Below are 25,003 nucleotides of genomic sequence, written 5' to 3'. Positions count from 1 at the left end.
TGGAAACTGTTTCCATCCTTCTGTGTCAGAGAATTATAGACTTCTAGAAGTAGGAGTATCACAATCTTTTGATCTTTTTAAGGTGGTGTTGATCTATTCCTTGTTTTTAAACACACATGCATGAAGTTGAGAACAAAACAATTTAGACCAATAGAGATTTAAACCACATATGCGATTCAAAGCAGTGACTATATGCTAATTATCTGATTAGCTTATCATCAACGTGAAGTCCATGAGCTTCTCCCCACTGGATTACTTTAAGGCTGTCAGCATTGTGATAGTCTAGATCTCAGGTTCAGCATTTCCTGGTTATCAGACAAAACATCGCAGATTTTTTTTAAGGATCAACGAAAATGTTTTTCTTTTTTTCTTTCTCATCATTTCAAAAACACTGTTTCCTCTTCATTTAGTCCAGTATGTTGAAAACACTCAAATATAGTGGCCAGTGAGAGGATACACAGCGTAAGTGTTTCTAATAAAGTGGCCAGTGAAAGGATACACAGCGCAGGTGTTTCTAATAAAGTGGCCAGTGAAAAGATACACAGCGTAGGTGTTTCTAATATAGTGGCCAGTGAGAGGATACACAGCGTAGGGGTTTCTAATAAAGTGGCCAGTGAAAGGATACACAGCGTAGGTGTTTCTAATATAGTGGCCAGTGAAAGGATACACAGCGTAGGTGTTTCTAATATAGTGGCCAGTGAAAGGATACACAGCGTAGGTGTTTCTAATATAGTGGCCAGTGAAAGGATACACAGCGTAGGGGTTTCTAATAAAGTGGCCAGTGAAAGGATACACAGCGTAGGGGTTTCTAATAAAGTGGCCAGTGAAAGGATACACAGCGTAGGTGTTTCTAATATAGTGGCCAGTGAAAGGATACACAGCGTAGGTGTTTCTAATATAGTGGCCAGTGAAAGGATACACAGCGTAGGGGTTTCTAATATAGTGGCTAGTGAAAGGATACACAGCGTAGGGGTTTCTAATATAGTGGCCAGTGAAAGGATACACAGCGTAGGGGTTTCTAATATAGTGGCCAGTGAAAGGATACACAGCGTAGGTGTTTCTAATATAGTGGCCAGTGAAAGGATACACAGCGTAGGTCTTTCTAATAAAGTGGCCAGTGAAAGGATACACAGCGTAGGTCTTTCTAATAAAGTGGCCAGTGAAAGGATACACAGTGTAGGGGTTTCTAATAAAGTGGCCAGTGAAAGGATACACAGTGTAGGGGTTTCTAATAAAGTGGCCAGTGAAAGGATACACAGTGTAGGGGTTTCTAATATAGTGGCCAGTGAAAGGATACACAGTGTAGGGGTTTCTAATATAGTGGCCAGTGAAAGGATACACAGCGTAGGGGTTTCTAATATAGTGGCCAGTGAAAGGATACACAGTGTAGGGGTTTCTAATATAGTGGCCAGTGAAAGGATACACAGCGTAGGGGTTTCTAATATAGTGGCCAGTGAAAGGATACACAGCGTAGGTCTTTCTAATAAAGTGGCCAGTGAAAGGATACACAGTGTAGGGGTTTCTAATATAGTGGCCAGTGAAAGGATACACAGTTCAGTGCTGAGAGGGTAGTAACCTTCGTCTGGTAACTTCTGTCCTCATGAACTCTTCTTCTTCTTCTGCTGCTTTTTCTTATTTTTATGACAGGATGACCCGTCCCGTTCCCCTGCAGTCTGTACAGAGTTCTGTTCATCCTGACCCGCTCCGCCCCGTTCCCCTGCAGTCTGTCCAGAGGTCCGGTTACACTGACCCGCTCCGTCCCGCTCCCCTGCAGTCTGTCCAGAGTTCTGTTCATCCTGACCCGCTCCGTCCTGTTCCCCTGCAGTCTGTACAGAGGTCCGGTTACACTGACCCGCTCCGCCCTGTTCCCCTGCAGTCTTCATCATCCTCTTCTGGTTTCTCCTGATTTGCACTGTGCTGTGTTTTGTTTGTGATTCCCCAGAGCAATGTAAAATAAGTTAACCGGTTTAGTAGAGATTGATCCAATCTGTGAGTGAAACATCAGAGAAATCATTCGTACTGCTGAATAAAGATTTAACCCGTTTTATAAAGAATTCATCATGATCAGTGTTACCATCAGGAGGGAGGTGAAGCTGAACAAGTGATGTTAGAAGGCTTTAAAGGGGACAGTACCAACACAAGACAGCAGCACTACTCACACACTGCTTTTGTCAATGTGGAGGACTAACTACTGTCTGTCCACTAGAGGCTCAGTGCTGAAATATCCCTGACTAGAACAGATCTCTATATTAAAGCAGCAGTGATTACAATATTAATACTGGTACTAAAAGGGAAGATTCATTAGCAGATTTACCAGGATATTAAGAGCAATTACATTTTCTCCTGTAAAATGAAGGATCACCAGTATGTTCACTGTGTGAGTGATAATTCCCCCTCACCTCTTTAACATGTGATGTTAGAAATTCATTTCTCAGAAAGATGCATTTGATTAATATCATTTTCTTAAATAAGTTTTGTTACTCCTGCAACTCATCTACAGACTCTGCTCGTCCACTCACTCAGCTGATTGACCAATGGATTAAAAAGGGACATTCTGATGTGTTCAGACTGAGAACATGAGAAACATCCCAGCTGCACTTTACTGTAATAATAATATATAATAATAGGTAATAATAATAATTATAATAATAATAATAGGTTAATACTGAACCTGACTTTACTGAACAATCAGACTATATTTAATAATAATATATAATAATAATAATAGGTTAATACTGAACCTGACTTTACTGAACCTGACTTTACTGAACAATCAGACTGTATTTAATAATAATATATAATAATAACAGCTAATAATAATAATAATAATAGGGTAATACTGAACCTGACTTTACTGAACAATCAGACTATATTTAATAATAATAATAATAATAATAATAATAATAATAATAATAATAATAGGTAATAATAGGTAACAATAATAATAGGTAATAATAATAATAACAATAATTATTATTATAATAATAGGTTAATACTGAACCTGACTTTACTGAACAATCTGACTATATTTAATAATAATATATAATAATAATAATAGGTAATAATAATAATAGGTTAATACTGAACCTGACTTTACTGAACCTGACTTTACTGAACAATCAGACTATATTTAATAATAATATATAATAATAATAGGTAATAATAATAATAATAATAGGTTAATACTGAACCTGACTTTACTGAACAATCAGACTATATTTAATAATAATATTTAATAATAATATATAATAATAATAATAGGTTAGTTAAAGTCAGTTAAAAAGTGAATTCTTATGCTGCTTTCAATGATTTAAACACAGAATTAATGTGATCATCTCAGCACATTCACTAACAGCAGTCATGTTATAACTACGTTCTTTATTCACTGTCAGAGTTTTCTTACTGTAAACTGCATCCAGATTTCTCCATCAGCTCTGAGAGCTGTACCACTGACTTCCCTAGTTTATTCCAACGCAGATCCAGCTCTCTCAGATGTGAGGGGTTTGAGGATAGAGCTGAAGTCAGAGCAGCACAGCCGTCCTCTTCTATACTGCATTTCTTAAGCCTGCAGAAAAACAAATTATTATTTAATAATAAATAAATAAATAAATAGTAATAATATCAGGGAATTTTTTTTTTGTTTTAATGTTGATACTGTTTGAAGTGTAATTTACTCAGTATAACTTTCTACATCTGAGACAGTACTTATTCAGCACTTTTCAGGAACCCAAGGACGATTAGAACTGTCAGTGCAAAGAACAGTGATACAGAAAGTGGACAGAGCTAGAAAGAACATGTAGACCTGAAGGAGGAGGAGTTTAGGTTTGAGGAAGATTACACCCAAGAGAGAAACAGATGGTTTAAGGTTAGATGGTTTAGAGAGTTAGTCTGCTGGACCACAAGAGGAAGACGGTCACAGAGTCAAAGAGCAGATCTAGAGAACCCTGCATCAATACCACAATGAAGGATGAATAGATAAATAGTGAGTAGCCCGGCTGAAGAAGACCTGAGTGAGGAAGGGTGTGTAGACTAGGTGAAGATCAGACAGGTAAGAAGGAGTGAGGTAATTAATAGCTTTAATAAGTAAACAGAAGAACAGTATTCAGTACAAGACAAGAAACTAATGTAAACATTTACATCATTAATACTGTATTCAGTAAATATAACGTATAATCGCTTCATCATCGGGTGGAAAACCCTGCTGATGAACAGTTCCTTTGAACAGTCAGTACTGCAAGATTCAGTCAGTGCTTCCCCCCGAGGCAGTTGCTTTAAAGCCCCCCAGCAGTGGAACTGGGTTCTCTGGAACGATGGTGAGGCTCCATTAAGTACTTTTGGATGGGATGAGAGGGAGATGAGGTGGAGTGGTGATCATCCAACATCCTGACCTCACTAACACTCTTTTCGAGGAATGCAGTTAGGGAGTGGGAGTGATGAACAACATGATAAATCAATAATCCATTAAAGTTCCCACAATACCATGCAAACCATGTGGACACTTCATCCACGGCTCATTGTGTACAAGGTATTCTCTGTATGACTGCATGTGCTGAATTGCAGCGTCCAGAACAGGACATGTACGGAGTAGAATTTCAGTGGGACAGTGTAGTGGGATTGTGGGAAATGGAGTTCAAAGAGTTTATGGAGGCCTGAAGAAAAGACAGTCAACTCATTTATAGCAAACATTTATCCTGTGAAAGACATGGAGCTATAAATTTAAAAGCAACATAATAATTAAATAATAATACATGAATTCACCAGTATTCTGTAATTATTATCTTATTTAATCTTTGAAAGTCTACGAATGCAAATGCACTAGTTTGTTTTTTTAAATCAACCCCATAAAACCAAACCCTGATTTCTAGACTTAGACTTGCTGCTCTTTTATAAAGGCAATTCTACTCACCTCAGTTTCTCCAGTCTACAGTGAGGATTCTTCAGTAGATCACAGAGCTTCTGCAGTCCTGCCTGATCCAGTTTATTCTCACTCAGATCCAGCTCTCTCAGGTGTGAGGGGTTTACAGTCAGAGCAGAAATCAGATCAGCACAGTCTCTCTCTGTAATACTGCTGGATTTATACATCCTGCAGAGACAGAGAAGAAGTAGTAGAAGAAGAGGGCTGTAGTTTCGTTCAGCTGGGGTCAGTCCTTAAATCTCAAACAAAAGCAAGAGAACTACTGTAGGGTAGGTAAAGTCAAGTAATAAACCAGCATTATCAGTTCAAGACCAGTGTGCATGGAGAAAACTAGCTCATGTGTAGATAAACCAGCCTACAGATCATTTAATGAATCCAGCTCCTTACGTGAGTTTCTGCAGTCTGCAGTGTGGATCCTCCAGGAGAGCAGACAGCTGATCCACTCTGATCTCCTTTGGTTCAGTCTGACTCAGATCCAGCTCCGTCTGCAGTAAGGGGTCTTTACCCAGCTTTTGTTTAAAATAAGTGTAGGCTTCTTCTGCAGCATCACTTTTCAGCAGTCTGGAGAGAGAACATCAGTACAGTCTAATGAACTACTCAATAACTCAATAACGGTTAAATAGGTACTCTAGAGACGTTTCTCAACCCAGTTCTGGGGTTTTGATCTGCCCCCAGTTCCCCACACCCTGATTGAGAAGACTCCTGGGTCTGGGTCTAGTGTACAATACCAACAATACTACAATGTCATGTACGAACCAAATGGAAATGTTTGTTTATATAAATACAACCTCAGATGAACAACAACACACAACATATTCCACCGTCTCTTTACTTATTTAACAAAAATGAAACATTCTACAATAAGAGATGTCCACAATGTCCACATTCTCTGCTGTGTGATTGAAATGAGTAAAAGAGAAAGAAAGGTTTTGGGTGGTTCTGTATGCTTTGCTCTCATATATCTTTACAGTACAATATGATCAACACACCTATTGTACCTATAATAATACTGTATTATATACTTTTATGTTATACATGTATAGATTTTGATGCTATGAAAATATATGAATGTGTGTACTTCACAAAATAAAAGACTGGCCAGTAGTTTTACATGTGAACATAGGACACTCTTGACCTTGAAGAAGCACAGATGACCGGTGGATTTACACTCCTGTGACTAATAACTAAGAAAATGGCAGGAACTAATCCCAAAATAAAAACAACCTTATGTACATAATACTTTATACAACATTATACATTCTAATATTATACACATATCCTCTCATGTGGGAGAAAAGTCCATGTTATGTTTAGCTCTCTTCTGATGGGAGGAGTTGTTACACTTTAGCTTAGATTTGTATACGTTCAAAATATACACATTTCCCAAATACACCTACTTCAGTGTCTTCAATTTATGCTGTGGATGCTCTAGCAAGCGATGAAGGCTCTTAACTCCTGCATCTCCAGGATCGTTCCCTCTGAGATCCAGCTCGATCAGGTGTGATGAGGGATTCAATTTCAGAGCTGAAGCCAGAGCAGCATATCCTTCCCCTGTTACACTACAGTCTGAAAGACTATCATACAAAAGAAAGAAACATTCTTTAGCATCAACACAGAAACTCTGCTTAACTCCTTGTGCTTTTGTGTACTGTCTGTTTATCTGCTAAAGCTTTCTTCTCCTTGCTCTGAAATATTTTTTCTTGCCAGTGTCACACCGGACTTCACTGGGGCTTGGATTTGGGTCTCTGTTAAACTCCTTTTATTGTCTATTTTTCGACTCATACAACACATTTTGTTTATTTAGGAAAAAAGTGATAAGCATTGTTCATAAAATACCTACAACAATATGTAAAATGATGTGAGGAGGAGATTTCTGGGTGCATGTATATTCTACAGTGGATTTCATGAAGGTTCAGTCTATATGAAGCTGTGTGTGTTATTTGTATGCATCTTACTCCAGTTTCTGTAGTTCACACTGAGGATTCTTCAGTACAGCACAGAACTGCTCCACTCCCACATTCGATAGTTTATTCCCACTCAGATGCAGCTCTACCAGGTGTGAAGGATTAGAATTCAGAGCTGAAGACAGAGCTGCACAACCTTCCACTGCAATACTGCTGGAATTCACCCTGTAATCAGAGGTCAGTGGAGGAGAGAATTACTGAAACATATTGCTTATTTGTCTTGAAACAAGTAAAGTGAAACAATAGTTTCTTAAATCTTCAAACTTCTGAACTTTGTTCTGCAGCAATAATTATTGAACAGAAACACTTCTTACTTCAGTATCTGAGTCCTGCAGTGTGAATCCTTTATTAGATCAGACAGCTGCTTCATTTCTGAGTCTCCTTGTATTCTCCCACTCAGATCCAGCTCTGTCTGCAGTAAGGGGTTTATTCCTAGAGCTTCAGTAAGAGAAGCACAGATTTCCTCTGCTGCAGGGCTTTTCAACAACCTGGACAAAAAAGATTGTCACAATTTTTGATATAATAGTGCATACATGCTTTTAAACACTGATTATATAAAATATATAAATTATATAGATTAAAATGATGAATTTATATGTAGTATTTATATGTAGTATCATTGCTAACTACATGGTCATACTAATTCTTGAATATTTTTATAATGGTATAAAGCAGGTCACCTCAGTTTCTTCAGTTTACTGTTTGGACACTTTTGTAAATCAGTAATCAGCTCCACTCCTTTACTTCCTGGATCGTTCCCTCTGAGATCCATCTCTACTAGATGTGATGAAGGGTTGGATTTCAGAGCTGAAGCCAGAGCAGCATATCCTTCTTCTGTTACACTGCAGTCTGAAAGGCTAGACACAAAACATGCTGGCTTTACAAAAACAACATGTTTGGAGTTTGTGTATTAAATGATAAAATGACCTGCATAATGTAACGGCATCGTTCAGTTCAGTTCAGTACTGTTTACTGTTTTTATTTAACAGAACTCACCCCAGTCTCTTTAGGTTACAATACTGATTGGTCAGTAGAGCACAAACATGTTGCACTCCAGGGTTTCCTAGTCTATTCATACTCAGATCCAGCTGTTGCAGGTGTGTAGGATTTAAACAAAGAGCTTCTGATAGGGAACAACAGTCTTTTTCTGTAATGTTGCTGTTATTCAGCCTGTAAACAAATAGATGATAAAGAAAAGATCATTCCGTTACTTTGCTTAACAAATACTGACATGAAACAGTCATGAAAGGTAGCTTTTCCCTTGCACTACTCAGAAACACAGGATGAGCCTGACTGACTTCAAGAGGGCACTATATCAAACTTTGAGTCATGCCCCCAGGACCCCTTTAGCTCTGTGACCTCAGCTTGACTCACATTTAATAAATAAGGCACTTATCATGTAGCATCCATCAAAACTCAGTGTATCCTGCTCTGTTTAAGATATCAAATGGGAAACCCTCCTGATTTCTTCCTAAATTGCTATGCTAAACTGCTTTGATTTGTTTAGATTTATATCTATTTTTAAATCTGTAGCACAAAGATGCAAACGTCATTGTCCTGCTGTTACCAACTTTTAAAATATTTGTCAGTTTTTAACCATGAAATATACCAGTTAACACCTTAATTGTTCATGGACTTCAACAAATGAACAGATGTTCATTCAAAGTTGTGCCCTTTGAATCTTAAACAATAATAATTATTATAATTATTTATAAGAAACATTCCATACTTCAGTATCTGAGTCCTGCAGTGTGAATCCTTTATTAGATCAGACAGCTTCTTCATTTCTGAGTCTCCTTGTATTCTCCCACTCAGATCCAGCTCTGTCTGCAGTAAGGGGTTTATTCCTAGAGTTTTAGTCAGATGATGACAGAACTCCTTTGCAGCAGAGCTTTTCAACAGCCTGAAAGACAAATCATAAAGGATTTCCTTACAATGTTATATTTTACTGACTATCCCATCCATACTCTTCTTATTCTGATATATCACTGTATAGACTGTGCAACAGACTTTCTCTGCAGCAGAGCTATTCAACACTCTGGAGAAAAGGGCAAACACTGCTATGAATTTTATTCATATGCAATTAATTACATTAAAACCCATTTTAAAAGATGAGTGAAGGTATTTTGTAAAATAAATCAAAGGAACGAAGGAAGTTTATAAGCTGGTTTTAACAGTAGGTGACTGATTGATTTAACATCTCTGGAACAAGCATTTTTTATGCCAATAATTCAAATATCTACCCCAGTTTGTTCAGTTTCCACTTTGGATTCTTAACTAAATCAGTGAGTTTCTTCACTCCTCTGTCTCCAGGATCGTTCCCTCTGAGATCCAGCTCTGTCAGCGGTGATGAGGAGTTTGATTCCAGAGCTGAAGCCAAATATGTATATCCTTTCCCTGTTATACTGCAAGATGAAAGACTAAACAGAGGACAAAACATAGTTATGCTTGGCAGAATAACCTAATCACCACATATATTTCTATGTCTGAAGGCCTAAAATGAATCCTCTGCATATGCTTATTGTCAATGTCTGCAGGATTCTCAAAACAGTGGCACCAAAAAAACAGGCTGCCATAAAGTAGCTTACTGTGATGCATACATCCCATACCCATGAGTAATTAAGCCTGTTACGAAACATCTTAAGAAATATCCTAAATACATTAATCACAGCTAGAAGACAATCATTTTATTATAGGCTCTTAATAATTAGACAGTAAATGACAATAATATTCAAATATAACAATTATGTATAAAATGTAAACAAATCTTTAAAATCTTTGTTTAATTTTTAGATTTTATATTTCCTTGTACATGGAAAGAGACCAGTTAACACTAATGCTGAACAATAAGCACCCATAAACCACATTCAGTGAGTAACAACCTTTAGTTCAAAATTTTGGGTTTGAACACAAATGTTTAAAAGTACAAGCTGCCAGACACCACTGTGGAGGGAACAGACTGTCACTTATACTTTTAGTTTAGTGCTTTAAAAGTCCTTCTTTTACCCTCTGTGTGCTGAACAGGCCCGTTATATAGATTATACAACATTATAACATATATACTGTAGATATAGATAAGCTCACCTCAGTGTCTCCAGTTTATAGGCTGGACTCTTCAGTCCTTCAGACAGCAGTTCTACTCCTAAGTCCTGTATGGGATTGTTGCTCAGATCCAGCAGAGTCAGATTAGAGGATTCTGAGCTGAGAACTTGGAGCAGAGCTGAACAGCTTCTCTCAGTCAGGTTACACTCACTGAGCCTGAAAGTAAACGTAAGACAGAAAAAGTGCTCAAATCTCAAATCTTGTATAAATTTAAAAATTAATGTCATTTCAGAGAGTTTACACTAACTTTCAAGTTTAAAGTTAATGCTTAATAGTAAGTAAATGTCCATAATATTCAAATATAATTTATGTATGTAATGTAAAGTTATTGTTTTCATTGATCAATTACACTAGTGCAGAGTGTGACAGTAATGTACATTTTGTAGTTATGTTTTTGTTTTTTAATGATGTAATATCAGGACTTTATGAACCCAGGAGGCATTAACAATTGCGAATCTTTTTGAATCCAAAAAAAGGCAATGTATCATTGCTCTGTATGCAATACAGTGTTATAATGTGTTGTAAATGTTGGCTGTCAACATGCCAACACCAGTGAACCATGAATGGTGGAGAGAGTCCATACTGTGTGCAAAATCCACAAAAATAACATTGCATTTTGTGTGCAAGACATTGGTTCCACATGTTGTAATTAAATCATGAATAAATCATATTTAGTGTGTAATATTGTATAATTTAGTTTCTTAGTGTTTATATGCATTAGCCATTTAGCCAGGTTTGAACACAAGCGTTTAAAATACAAGCTGTACTTTCCAGACACTGCTGTGGAGGACTTGATTTAGAGCAGTCCTTTTTTTACTTCTACTTTCACCTTCTGTGTAAAATATACCACAGTAGTATAATGGCAATGGCTCACCTCAGTGTCTCCAGTTTACAGGTTGGACTCTTCAGTCCTTCAGAGAGCCGCTCTACTCCAAAGTCCTGTATGGGATTTTTGCTCAGATCCAGCTCAGTCAGCGTAGAGGACACTGAGCTAAGAACGTTGCGCAGCCCTGAACAGCTTCTCTCAGTCAGGTTACACTCACTGAGCCTGAAAATAAACGTAACACAACAGAGCACCAACAATCTCTCATTTTTATCCTAATATTGTTTCACAAATTTTTCATGAGTTCATTCTAAACCTCAGAACTTTTACAATCAGCACATTCATATGACTATATGGCTATATTGCTACAGCTCTATTAGACAGTATGCTGCCATGCTTGTTCTTTATCAGCATGATCTGTGTGTAACATCTGAGAAAAGGGATAGACACAGAGCAAACACTGCATCAAACAAACTGAAAGAGGAAAAAAGGCAAAACAGAGATTGGTACACAGACTTTACAAACTGGGACTAATGGTCAGAATGAAACTGATTTATTCTGGCCTGACGCCAAACAAATTTCAATCACAGACAGATTTCCAATAAAATCATGTGAGTCTTGTTAGAATTGCAGCGCTCTCCAGTCATCATAATTATCTGGTGTAAGTAAATTTATGATGTATATGTTATATAGACATGTCTCTAAATGTAAGCATAAATTCTAGAATGTAAATGAACTGTTAAAAATCTGAAGAATTCAGTCTTGGCTTGCACAGACTGTGACGCTGATATTGTGAATTACTGAACAGTAAAACTCAGGATGTAATAAATGAGACAGGGCTTGAGAGGTTTACCTGTATTACTGATCAGGAGAAACAGGAGTTACTTACAGAGCTGTTGTGGCTTCCTGGACCACCGGCAGCAGTCTGTTAAGACACTCCTCTGATCTGATGAACTTCTGTAAGTCAAACACTTCCAGCTTCTCTTTTGATGTCAGCAGCACAAAGACCAGCGCTGACCACTGAGCAGGTGAGAGTTTAGCTTCAGAGAGACTTCCTGAACTCATGTGACTCTGGATGTCTTTCACTAGAGAGTCGTCGTTTAACTCATTCAGACAGTAGAACAGATTGATGGACCTCTCTGGAGACAGGTTGTCCTTAAACTTTAGCTTGATGTACTCGACTATCTCCTTTCTGTGGTCAGACCTGCTTCCAGACTGGGTCAACAGACCTCGGATGAGCTTCTCATTAGACTCCAGTGAGAGGCCCAGGAGGAAGCGAAGGAAGAGGTCCAGGTGGCCATGGTCACTCTTCAAAGCCTTGTCTACTGCAGTCTTGAGAAATTCAGTGAGCTCTGTGGTTTTGCTCTCCACTGATGTGGACTGTTGGTCAAAAACATTCTTGTGGTCATTTCTGAGAGATAAGTATGCAAATACGGCAGCGAGGAACTCCTGAATGCTCAGATGGACAAAGCTGAAAACTGTGCCGAGAAATCGGACGGTCTCCTGAGTGCACAGTCCTGAGTATACGGATATCTTACTGGGGTCAACCCCACATGCTTCTAGATCTTCTGCATTGAAGATCAGATTGCTTTCTTCCAAGTGCTGAAAAGACAATTTCCCCAGTGACAGAATGGCTTCTTTATCCCACGGTACGTCCAAGACATTCTTTCCAGAGTACTTCAGGTTCCCCTGTACGGCCTGGAAGATCAGAAAGCATGTGTACATTTCTGTCAGTGTCTTCGGTGTTTCTCCACTCTCTGTTTCTTCCAGAATTCTCTGAAGCACAGTGGCTGAGATCCAACAGAAGACTGGGATATGACACATGATGAAGAGGCTCCTCGATTCTTTAATGTGCTCAATTATTTTTGTAGCCAGGTTCTCGTCACTGATTCTCTTCCTGAAGTATTCCTCCTTCTGCTGATTGTTGAAGCCACGCAACTCTGTCATTCGGTGAACATGTTCAGCAGGGATCCTACTGGCTGCTGCTGGTCTAGTGGTTATCCAGATCAGAGCTGAGGGAAGCAGATTTCCCTTGATGAGGTTTGTCAGCACAACATCCAGTGGGGCTGGTTTACAGACATCATTCAGACTCTCATTTTTCTGGAACATCAAAGGAAGTTTACATTTATCCAGTCCATCAAAGACGAACATGACACTGTTCTGATCTGTTAATATCAGTCCTTTTGTCTCTGGAAAAAAAAAACAGATGATGTCCATCAGACTGTGACATCCCTTCTTCAAGTTCAGTTCCCGGAAAGGAAGTGGGAATATGAACTGGATGTCCTGACGATCTTCACCTGCAGCCCAGTCCAAAATGAACTTCTGCACACAGATTGATTTCCCAATACCTGCAACCCCCTGTGTCAGCACAGATCTGATTGGTCTGTCTTGTCCAGGTAAAGGTTCAAACATGTTCTTGCATTTGATTTGTACATCCTGCTGCATCTGATTTTTCTCAATACGTCTCACTTCATGTTCTTTGTTGACCTGTCCAGCTCCACCTTCAGTGATGTACAGATCTGTGTAGATCTCATTGAGTCTGGTGGACTCTCCTTGCTTTGCAGTTCCTTCACAAACATGTACAAACTTACTTATCAGTCCTTCTTTAAGTGGACGCTGTATAATTCCATTCAGCTTATCTAATGAATAAATAATAAAACAGCAGAGAAAAAGAAAGTAAAATAGTTACAGAAACACGTACAGTCTTGTATTTTTTATATATATATTTACTATTGCATATATAATTATCATATTGTCTCATCTGTTGATCTCTTACTTTGCAGTGCAGTAGCGACGTCTTTATGATTCATCAGGTTTAGGAAAGTCAGGGTCATGTTGAGCACAGTCTGTTTTAAATTCCACTTCATTTGCTTGACATTTCTGTAATAAGTTGTGTTTTGCTTTCTCAGAAGTTTTTTATACATTTCCAGCTCGTGTTTTATAAACGCAATCATTTTGTTCTCGAGATCCTTTGGAAAGAATGCAGAGATAAGAAATGAATTAAATAATAACAAAAAATAACTATTAGAAACAACAACAACAACAACAAATATATTTCGGCTATGAACCCTGTCACACACTCTATCATCCTCATGAAGTGCCATATGCAGGAGCCAGATGTTACTACCACCTTAAACATGCAAGGTGCTATTTGTAGTGCGGGGAGCTTAAACGCATGCTTATATTTCAAAGAATTACATCCATGGAAATTGGACTCATGGCAAAGAACTCTCTGAGGATCTTTAAAGACCAATTTGCGCTATATGAAGATGGCCAAGGCCAAAAGAAGATTGTCAACACCCTGAAACTGAGCTGCAGCACAGTGGCCAAGAGCATCCAGCGTTTTAAAAGAGCAGGGTTTACCAGCTCTGGTAAACTCCATGCCCAGGAGAGTTAAGGCAGTTCTGGAAAATAATGGCGGCCACACAAAATATTGATACTTCAGAAACTTCCACTAACGGATGTACTCACTTTTGTTGCTGGTGGTTTAGACATTAATGGCTGTATATTGAATTATTTTGAGGGAAGAATAAATTTACACTGTTATATAAGCTGCACACAGACAACTGTTCATTGTGTCATTTTGTCAGTGTTGTCCCATGAAAAATATACTTAAATATCTGATGAAATGTGAGGGGTGTACTTACTTTTGTGATACACTGTATGTCAACATGTAGTAAATTCAGTTGATTAGACCTGATTTGGAAAGACCCAGACCTGTCTATATAAGGTCTCACACCTGCAATACATATCAGAGCAAAAACTAAACCATGAGGAGGAAAGAATGCATGTGGAGCTCTGAGACAGGATTGTGTGGAGGCACAGATCTGAAGAAAGCTACAAAAAATATCTACACTGAAAGTTCCCAAGAGCACAGTGGCCTCCATCCAGATGTTAAGAACAACCAGGACTCGTCCAAAAACTGCCGCCCCACCACACTAAGTAATCGAGGAAAAAGGGTAATAGAGGTGAGCGAGAACCCAATGGTCACTCTGGCTAAGCTCCAAAAATCCTGTGTGCAAATGGAAGAAACTTCCAGAAGGTCAACCATCACTGCAGCACTCCACTAATCTGGGCTTTATGGGCCAGACTGAAGCCTCTCCTCAGACTGTGAGAAACACGATTCCCTGTTCTGAGAAAACCAAGACTGAACTTTTTGACCTCAGTTCTGAGTGTGATGTCTGGAGGATACCAGGCAGGGCACCTACCCAAAACCGTCCCTGTGGGGGTGGTTTTCTGGTTTCAGGTTTGAAGGAAAGCTGAATGGAGCAAAGTACAGAGTACATCTTTTTAATGAAGACCTAAACCAGAGCACTACGGACCTCAGACTGGGCTGAGAAGGCTCACCTCCCAACAAGACAATGACCCTAAGCACACAGCAAAGACAACACAGGAGAGGCTTAGGGACGACTCTGTGAAGGTCCTTGAGTGGCTCATCCAGAGCCCTGACTTGAACATAATTGTACATCTCTGAAGAGACCTGAAAAGCGCTGTCCACTGACTGTTCTCTTCCAACCTGACAGAGCTGGAGAAGAATGGCAGAAATCCATTCCAAATCCCACATCCAGGTGTGCACACCTTGTGGCATTGTACCCAAGAAGACTGGAGACTGTAAATACTGCCAAAGGTATTCCAACAGAGTACTGGGTAGAGCGTCTTAATACTTATGTCAAAAAAATCTCTCTCTATAATCTCCCAATGTCATGTAAAAAAAATACTGTCTTACATTGAAGATTTCAAAGAAATCTTTAGGATTCCGTTGAGACTTGCCAACTTCGGCATCCGACTCTGACCCCACGTGACCACTGCAATTAAAATAAATTCAGACGGTTATAATGCAGTCTTTTTCTAAATGAGAGTATTAAGCATGGTGTTTATTTGAATGGTTTATCATTTTTTACATCTGTATTAACCTTGCACATTTATTCGGGTCATCTGTGACCACTGTGCTTCATCATTACAGTTGAAAACTTCCTTGTTTGCATAAAGTTTGGTCACTGCTGGTACCGTATGACCATCTGCTTCCATCCACCTGCAGATCCTCCCTTTACACTATGGTCTTTGGCCACTCCCCAAATGCAGCCACTCCTTTTAGCCAATCATTAACTGCATCTACTTTGACACTCTCAATGAGACCCTCACTGCACTGCACCTCCTTTTCTCAATCTATGAATCCTGACACTCACACCCCGCAGGTATTCATAGCCCTATTATCCATGTGCAGTGCCATCTGCTGGAGCCTGAAGTTACTACCACCTGGGTCAACTAGTACATGGAGAATTCTGCCTCATAATAATAATGACTCAGCTCACCACTGTGTTCCAGTACAGCGACTGCATTACTGCAGCATTTGCACCTAACCCCGCATGAAGAAGCCAACAGAACAATGTCACGCTTGAATCACACAGCCGCTTAGGGCCACCAGGGGCCCCCCAAGAGCACCGAGATATTGTGACAAAAATGTATATCTTAATAAATAACATTGAATAATAAAATTAAATGGTATTACACAGGTGAAAGTGATTTTTTATTCATTTATTTTCATATCTGGCACACCGAATGGTGCAAATGCCGATATGCACCACTTGGGTGATCGATAAAGGTCTGGGTGCTTCGGCGTTTTGAAATGATGAAGCATCCAGTGGTATGGTGGTGGTATGAGGGTTACCCCAAATAAAAAAATAAAACATATTCTGCTTAGGGCCCCATAAAGGCTTGGGCTTATCTGAGGAAGTCTGGGAATACCTCTGCTGTGAAGAACAATCTTTTGAGAGTGATTTCTTGAGAGCAGGCTTTTGTCTCTTGTTCTCCTTCAGGAGCTCCTGACTGGATACAGAGGAGTCCATGGTCTGTCCAGTGTCACTGAGAGACAGAGAGGAGAGTGCTTCAGCTTACTGTATTAATAGAGTCAGTCATGTAGGACATACATTAAACATGCATTAAGAAACAGAACAGGCCAATCAAACTAATCCAAACACAGAGCTTGAATCCACTACCACACTTTATCTATCTATGAGTATTATGCAAATCAGAGATAGATTAAAAAACCTGTTACAGTACCTTTTCACTCTGGCCAATACTTTATGACTGAAGTTGTAAGGGGGGTCTTTAGACTGGTCACTTTTCATGGACACACAGCTGGGTTTGGGTCTATGTAGTGTAAATGACATACACTTATTATTGTCACATAAACACTCACAACAACAACAACCCGTGTGTGCACAAAAACTTTTGCTCTCAATCCATGAAGAAAATGGAACACGCCTAATTTGTCCTGCCTAATAGGAAAACTTTACTATCCTATGCTGTCAGTGAACACATGGCTGTTGAAGGTCTGAGAGATGCTTATTTGATTGGCTGTTGGTGCAGCACACCTAACCCCTCCTGCTGTATTCACTCTGCCCCTGCTCATATTGCTGTTGCTCTGCACTGGTTTGGAGCCTGCGTCAGCACGCAAAAATCTATGTTTACCAATGTTAGACCAATCTTTGTTTCACTTTATTTCTGTTTTTGCAATCTGATCATCAGCTTTTACCTTTTCCCTGTGAGTGATTCCTCCTTTCTGAAGTTCTGAGGCGGGTCTTTAGACTGGTCACTCTTCATGGACACACAGCTGGGTCCAGGTGATTTTGAACTGTTTTACAATAAACACGAAATATGACGTGAAGGCTCCATCAGTTAACATTTAACATTTAAAATCAATCAGTCCAGAATGTCTGATTATAGAAACCAATAGTAAGAATTAAGGGATTTTACTGAACCAATTCATCAGCAGCTCATTTGCTCTAAACTGTGGGGCTGGATTATTTATAAAAACACAAAGATCAGACCGGACCGGTATCGGTTAAGAGAATCAGGGGCAAATAAATGGATCATCTGTAGGAAGTAAAGAACGAGAAAAGAAAATAAGGAAGAAAATAATGAGAAAAACATAAAGAAACAAAAGAAGAGAAGTAAGAGAAGAGTGAAACCATGGAAGAAGAAAAACAAACGGAAGTGGAAACTGAAAAGAAAGAGGAGGAAAGAAAGAAAATCACCAAGAATAAACTATTCATCAAAGGTTACTTTTATTTCTAAAGAAACTAAATAATTTACAGGCACGTAACGGAGTGTGGTGAGAAGAGTGCAATAGTAAGGTAAAACACTACCTGTCTGGACCTGGGGATCCCTCCTCTCTGAAGTTCTGAGGCGGGTCTTTAGACTGGTCACTCTTCATGGACACACAGCTGGGTTCAGGTAATTTTGATCTGTTTTACAATAAACATGAAATTTGAAAATTGAAATGTGTCACACCACGTTCTTTATTTGATCATGCGAAGCTCATCAAATACAACATTTCTTGCAGGACATCAAGCAATTACGTAAAGCAGAAAGTGTGCAGAAAGCTGAAGGAAATCCAGCTACTCTGAGCTGTATCAATGTTTAGGGTTGCCGTTCAAAACTTGCATTGTCAATGTCCAAAAATATAGAACAAATATCATTACAAACTTCGCTAAAATGCTACGGGACAGTCCTGATTTCCACATTTCCAGATAAAAGATGTACAGGATATCTTGTTTAGGAACAGTCCACTATGCCATTACACACAGGTAAGGATAAGCTTGACTGTGTTCCAGAAATGAATACAAAAACGTTCAGACGAGAAATGGCCAGATTCATAAAACTCTATTTGCTATGACGGGCAAAACATGTAAAAGTATTTAAGTAGCTAATTTAAGAAGATACGCATATTAATAACCAGCGCTCTACCGGTATGATTGTCAAAATGGACCAATAATCATAGAATCAGAGCCACGGATCAAAGAAGCAGAAGTATTGTTTGGTGAAATACTGCAACAAATAAACCATGAAAAAGTAAAAACGGTGGTCTCACTGTGTATTATGTAACACATATAAAGGTTTAAAAGTATTTTGTGTTACTGTTTCATTTGTTTTAGTGACTTTTATTCTGGCACTGATCTGTTTGTATTAGTGACTTTTATTCTGGCACTGATCTTTTTGTTTGTATTAGTGACTTTTATTCTGGCACTGATCTGATCTGTTTGTATTAGTGACTTTTATTCTGGCACTGATCTGTTTGTATTGACTTTTATTCTGGCACTGATCTGTTTGTATTAGTGACTTTTATTCTGGCACTGATCTTTTTGTTTGTATTAGTGACTTTTATTCTGGCACTGATCTGTTTGTTTGTTTGTATTAGTGACTTTTATTCTGGCACTGATCTGTTTGTTTGTATTAGTGACTTTTATTCTGGCACTGATCTGATCTGTTTGTTTTAGTGACTTTTATTCTGGCACTGATCTGATCTGTTTGTTTGTATTAGTGACTTATTCTGGCACTGATCTGTTTGTTTGAGTGACTTTTATTCTGGCACTGATCTGATCTGTTTGTTTGTATTAGTGACTTTTATTCTGGCACTGATCTGTTTGTTTGTATTAGTGACTTTTATTCTGGCACTGATCTGTTTGTTTGTATTGGTGACTTTTATTCTGGCACTGATCTGTTTGTTTGTATTAGTGACTTTTATTCTGGCACTGATCTGTTTGTTTGTTTTAGTGACTTTTATTCTGGCACTGATCTGATCTGTTTGTATTAGTGACTTTTATTCTGGCACTGATCTGTTTGTTTTAGTGACTTTTATTCTGGCACTGATCTGATCTGTTTGTATTAGTGACTTTTATTCTGGCACTGATCTGTTTGTTTTAGTGACTTTTATTCTGGCACTGATCTGTTTGTTTGTATTAGTGACTTTTATTCTGGCACTGATCTGTTTGTTTGTATTAGTGACTTTTATTCTGGCACTGATCTGTTTGTTTTAGTGACTTTTATTCTGGCACTGATCTGTTTGTTTGTTTTAGTGACTTTTATTCTGGCACTAATCTGTTTGTTTGTATTAGTGACTTTTATTCTGGCACTGATCTGTTTGTATTAGTGACTTTTATTCTGGCACTGATCTGTTTGTATTAGTGACTTTTATACTGGCACTGATCTGTTTGTTTGTTTTAGTGACTTATTCTGGCACTGATCTTTTTGTTTGTTTTAGTGACTTTTATTCTGGCACTGATCTTTTTGTTTGTTTTAGTGACTTTTATTCTGGCACGGATCTGTTTGTATTACTGACTTTTATTCTGGCACTGATTTATTTGTTTGTTTTATTGACTTTTATTCTGGCACTGATCTGTTTGTTTTAGTGACTTTTATTGTAGCACTGATCTGTTTGTATTAGTGACTTTTATTGTGGCACTGATCTGTTTGTTTTAGTGACTTTTATTCTGGCACTGATCTGTTTGTTTGTTTTAGTGACTTTTATTCTGGCACTGATCTGTTTGTTTGTTTTAGTGACTTTTATTCTGGCACTGATTTGTTTGTTTTAGTGATTTTTATTCTGGCACTGATCTGTTTGTTTGTATTAGTGACTTTTATTCTGGCACTGATCTGTTTGTTTTAGTGACTTTTATTCTGGCACTGATCTGATCTGTTTGTTTTAGTGACTTTTATTCTGGCACTGATCTGATCTGTTTGTATTAGTGACTTTTTTTCTGGCACTGATCTGTTTGTTTGTATTAGTGACTTTTATTCTGGCACTGATCTGTTTGTTTGTATTAGTGACTTTTAAAATGGCACTGATCTGTTTGTTTGTATTGGTGACTTTTATTCTGGCACTGATCTGTTTGTTTTAGTGACTTTTAAAATGGCACTGATCTGTTTGTTTGTATTGGTGACTTTTATTCTGGCACTGATCTGTTTGTTTGTTTTAGTGACTTTTATTCTGGCACTGATCTGTTTGTTTGTTTTAGTGACTTTTATTCTGACACGGATCTGTTTGTTTGTATTAGCGACTTACTCTGGCACGGATCTGTTTGTTTGTTTGTATTTGTGACTTTTATTCTGGCACTGATCTGTTTGTTTTAGTGACTTTTATTCTGGCACTGATCTGATCTGTTTGTATTAGTGACTTTTATTCTGGCACTGATCTGTTTGTTTTAGTGACTTTTATTCTGGCACTGATCTGATCTGTTTGTATTAGTGACTTTTATTCTGGCACTGATCTGTTTGTTTTAGTGACTTTTATTCTGAAACTGATCTGTTTATTTGTTTTAGTGACTTTTATTCTGGCACTGATCTGTTTGTTTGTTTTAGTGACTTTTATTCTGGCACTAAGCTGTTTGTTTTAGTGACTTTTATTCTGGCACTGATCTGTTTGTTTGTTTTAGTGACTTTTATTCTGGCACTAAGCTGTTTGTTTTAGTGACTTTTATTCTGGCACTGATCTGTTTGTTTGTGTTAGTGACTTTTATTCTGGCACTGATCTGATCTTTTTGTTTGTATTAGTGACTTTTATTCTGGCACTGATCTGATCTGTTTGTATTAGTGACTTTTATTCTGGCACTGATCTGATCTGTTTGTATTAGTGACTTTTATTCTGGCACTGATCTGATCTGTTTGTTTTAGTGACTTTTATTCTGGCACTGATCTGTTTGTTTGTTTTAGTGACTTTTATTCTGGCACTGATCTGTTTGTTTGTTTTAGTGACTTTTATTCTGGCACTGATCTGTTTGTATTAGTGACTTTTATTCTGGCACTGATCTGTTTGTTTTAGTGACTTTTATTCTGGCACTGATCTGTTTGTATTAGTGACTTTTATTCTGGCACTGATCTTTTTGTTTGTATTAGTGACTTTTATTCTGGCACTGATCTTTTTGTTTGTTTTAGTGACTTTTATTCTGGCACTGATCTGTTTGTTTGTTTTAGTGACTTTTATTCTGAAACTGATCTGTTTATTTGTTTTAGTGACTTTTATTCTGGCACTGATCTGATCTGTTTGTTTGTATTAGTGACTTTTATTCTGGCACTGATCTGTTTGTATTAGTGACTTTTATTTTGGCACTGATCTGTTTGTTTTAGTGACTTTTATTCTGGCACTGATCTGTTTGTTTTAGTGACTTTTATTCTGGCACTGATCTGTTTGTTTGTATTAGTGACTTTTATTCTGGCACTGATCTGTTTGTATTAGTGACTTTTATTCTGGCACTGATCTGTTTGTTTTAGTGACTTTTATTCTGGCACTGATCTGTTTGTTTTAGTGACTTTTATTCTGGCACTGATCTGTTTGTATTAGTGACTTTTATTCTGGCACTGATCTGTTTGTTTGTATTAGTGACTTTTATTCTGGCACTGATCTGTTTGTATTAGTGACTTTTATTCTGGCACGGATCTGTTTGTTTGTATTAGTGACTTTTATTCTGGCACTGATCTGTTTGTTTGTATTAGTGACTTTTATTCTGGCACGGATCTGTTTGTATTAGTGACTTTTATTCTGGCACGGATCTGTTTGTATTAGTGACTTTTATTCTGGCACTGATCTGTTTGTTTGTATTAGTGACTTTTATTCTGGCACTAAGCTGTTTGTTTTAGTGACTTTTATTCTGGCACTGATCTGTTTGTTTTAGTGACTTTTATTCTGGCACTGATCTGTTTGTTTTAGTGACTTTTATTCTGGCACTGATCTGTTTGTTTTAGTGACTTTTATTCTGGCACTGATCTGTTTGTTTTAGTGACTTTTATTCTGGCACTGATCTGTTTGTTTTAGTGACTTTTATTCTGGCACTGATCTGTTTGTATTAGTGACTTTTATTCTGGCACTGATCTGTTTGTATTAGTGACTTTTATTCTGGCACTGATCTGTTTGTTTGTATTAGTGACTTTTATTCTGGCACTGATCTGTTTGTTTGTATTAGTGACTTTTATTCTGGCACTGATCTGTTTGTTTGTATTAGTGACTTTTATTCTGGCACTGATCTGTTTGTATTAGTGACTTTTATTCTGGCACTGATCTGTTTGTTTGTATTAGTGACTTTTATTCTGGCACTGATCTGTTTGTATTAGTGACTTTTATTCTGGCACTGATCTGTTTGTATTAGTGACTTTTATTCTGGCACTGATCTGTTTGTTTGTATTAGTGACTTTTATTCTGGCACTGATCTGTTTGTATTAGTGACTTTTATTCTGGCACTGATCTGTTTGTATTAGTGACTTTTATTCTGGCACTGATCTGTTTGTTTGTTTTAGTGACTTTTATTCTGGCACTGATCTGTTTGTTCGGCTCGGTTGTGCCGTATGACATAGACCAGTACCAGAGTACTAAGCCACGCCCTGAGAAACAGGTTCCATAGAAATCCCAGAGAAAACTCTGGACGCTCAGAGCACTCAGTCATACCTCTGAGAGTCCATCTTCTGATCGTCTTCTGTCGACATGGTTTCAGAATGAGTCTCTCAGTCTGCTGCCAGACGGGAATCAATCTGATGGGAGAAAACATGATGGTCATGGTTCAACAAAAAAAACAAAAACAAAGACAAGCAGGAAAAAGAAGGTCTATGAAGGCCATTTCTCATCACCTTCAAAGCCTGGTGGGTTTGATTTAGCACATATCATCGCTGCCAAATGAAAAACATGCATCTCCAAAATGTGAGCTGTACAGGAGAAGACAAAATATCTTCTTAGCTTTTAATAAAGGTCAAAAGAAAAGATTTCTATTGGTCCACTGGTCCAGAATTGTTTACACTGTGTACAGAAGCAGCCGCAAGGTTCAACTGATGGAGAAAACGGAGATACATATACATGATCTCCGTCACATCTCCTACCCAAATCACACAGACGTAACTCAGCCTCCACCAAATAAACCAACCACAGTAGTTCCAGCACGTCCTGATGCGACCCCACCCTGTCTCTCAGCCCCGAAAGCCCTGAGGCTGCCAGTTCTGCCAAGCTGCCGCTAGATGGCGCTCTCAGACTGGAAGTTCCTCACCCTTCATCGGTTAAAACGGTGGACTTCGGCCTTCTTTCTGAGCTACAAATAGCTACTCTGATTTCTAACCCGGAGCTCATCCTGGGGATGTATATACCCTGAACTTCCATACTGCAGAACAGTGCTGTTATTAAAACTGGGCTCTAATGGGCAAACGGGCCACATTCGTACCCCTAAGGTGAAGCGTGGTCTGCAGTGATGGAGTGATGGAGGCGGAGGTGGTACCCGGCCTCTAAGCACAGGAACATCGACAGCTTCAGCTTTCTAATGACAGCACAGGCGTGATGAAGGCACCCGCAGCTTTATCAGCAGTCTTACCTTCTGTTGCTATGGGCTGGAATCTGTTCTGGAGGTCTTCTGAAGGCTACATGCTGTCCGAAGCTCTTCTGAAGCTCTTCTGGATCGTGTCCTCTAAACGCTGGCTGAAGCTCCTTTACTTTCGCTTTCTCTCCAGCAGCTGCAGAGCTTAGAGGGAGGGGAGGGGCGCTACTGAGGTGGTCTGCGTTGTTTGAGAGTGATTTCTTTTTTAGTGGTGGTGGTGGTGGTGGTGGGGGTCTCGTTATCTACTTAAATTTGGGCTTATCAGAAGGACCAAGCAATGCTGTACATGAAGTGTGGATAAGGCTAAAAGTATCTGGACACCGAACTCTTTATATACTAGCTGAAACAGGCTTCACTCTGAGAAAAAAAGGGTTTTTATTTAATATGAGGTGAACATTAAGGTTAGGTTTATCAATAATAATAATAATAACAATAACAATAATAATAATAATCTGATAAATGTGAGATCAGTAATCAAAAATCAAAAACATCTTCTGCGATCTGTAAAGGAAACAAGCCACATCAAATCAGACTGTAAAAAAACACACCACCATTAAGCCTTGAATATTAGACAGATCAAATATGAGGTTTAAAAATACTGACAAACTACTAACTAAAAACCGTTAAAATGAAAGAGGAGAGGAAACGACGGCTGTTGTAGGGGAAATCCCCCGAGATATACAGTAACTACGTCTGATACTGAAGAGCACAGATAAAGCCTGAACTGTGGACCCAGTAAAGTGCACAGTAAAGTCACATCACCACTTCACTGAGTTACAGCTTCAGAACCAGGTCCAACTCCTCACCATCCTTCAGTACCAGGCCCAACTCCTCACCATCCTTCAGAACCAGGTCCAACTCCTCACCATCCTTCAGAACCAGGTCCAACTCCTCACCATCCTTCAGAACCAGGCCCAACTCCTCACCATCCTTCAGTACCAGGTCCAACTCCTCACCATCCTTCAGAACCAGGTCCAACTCCTCACCATCCTTCAGAACCAGGCCCAACTCCTCACCATCCTTCATAACAATATAGATTACCCTCCTAAAAGAGACCAGGTGCTTCAGCAGA

The 25,003-nt window shown here is 38.6% G+C and overlaps 1 protein-coding gene across 2 annotated transcripts; it reads right to left on the bottom strand.

Moving 5' to 3' along the window:
- Positions 1-1,370: 1,370 nt before the first annotated feature.
- Positions 1,371-24,053, bottom strand: LOC140538938 (NACHT, LRR and PYD domains-containing protein 3-like). 2 transcript variants are annotated; one of them, XM_072661495.1, is made up of 22 exons: positions 23,929-24,053; positions 23,022-23,104; positions 17,953-18,051; positions 17,340-17,438; positions 16,865-16,954; positions 16,550-16,666; positions 15,531-15,609; positions 13,581-13,773; positions 11,694-13,443; positions 10,856-11,029; positions 9,964-10,137; positions 9,123-9,299; positions 8,609-8,782; positions 7,876-8,049; positions 7,560-7,736; positions 7,194-7,367; positions 6,871-7,044; positions 6,313-6,489; positions 5,303-5,476; positions 4,907-5,083; positions 3,404-3,565; positions 1,371-1,987 (listed from the first exon to the last, which is right to left on the bottom strand). In XM_072661495.1, exons 2-22 carry the CDS (start codon positions 23,057-23,059, stop codon positions 1,843-1,845), a joined length of 4,698 nt encoding a protein of 1,565 aa, XP_072517596.1. In that variant the 5' UTR covers positions 23,060-23,104; positions 23,929-24,053; the 3' UTR covers positions 1,371-1,842. The 2 variants fall into 2 exon arrangements, with proteins under 2 accessions (XP_072517596.1, XP_072517597.1); XM_072661496.1 differs by lacking the exons at positions 15,531-15,609; positions 16,550-16,666; positions 16,865-16,954; ... (2 more) ...; positions 23,022-23,104; positions 23,929-24,053 and adding an exon at positions 14,452-14,467.
- Between the last annotated feature and the right edge of the window lie 950 nt (positions 24,054-25,003).

Source organism: Salminus brasiliensis, chromosome 18, assembly GCF_030463535.1.
Source record: "Salminus brasiliensis chromosome 18, fSalBra1.hap2, whole genome shotgun sequence".
NCBI lineage: Eukaryota > Metazoa > Chordata > Actinopteri > Characiformes > Bryconidae > Salminus > Salminus brasiliensis.
Note: the sequence above shows the minus strand (reverse complement) of the source record. Positions and strands in the feature narration are given on the sequence as shown.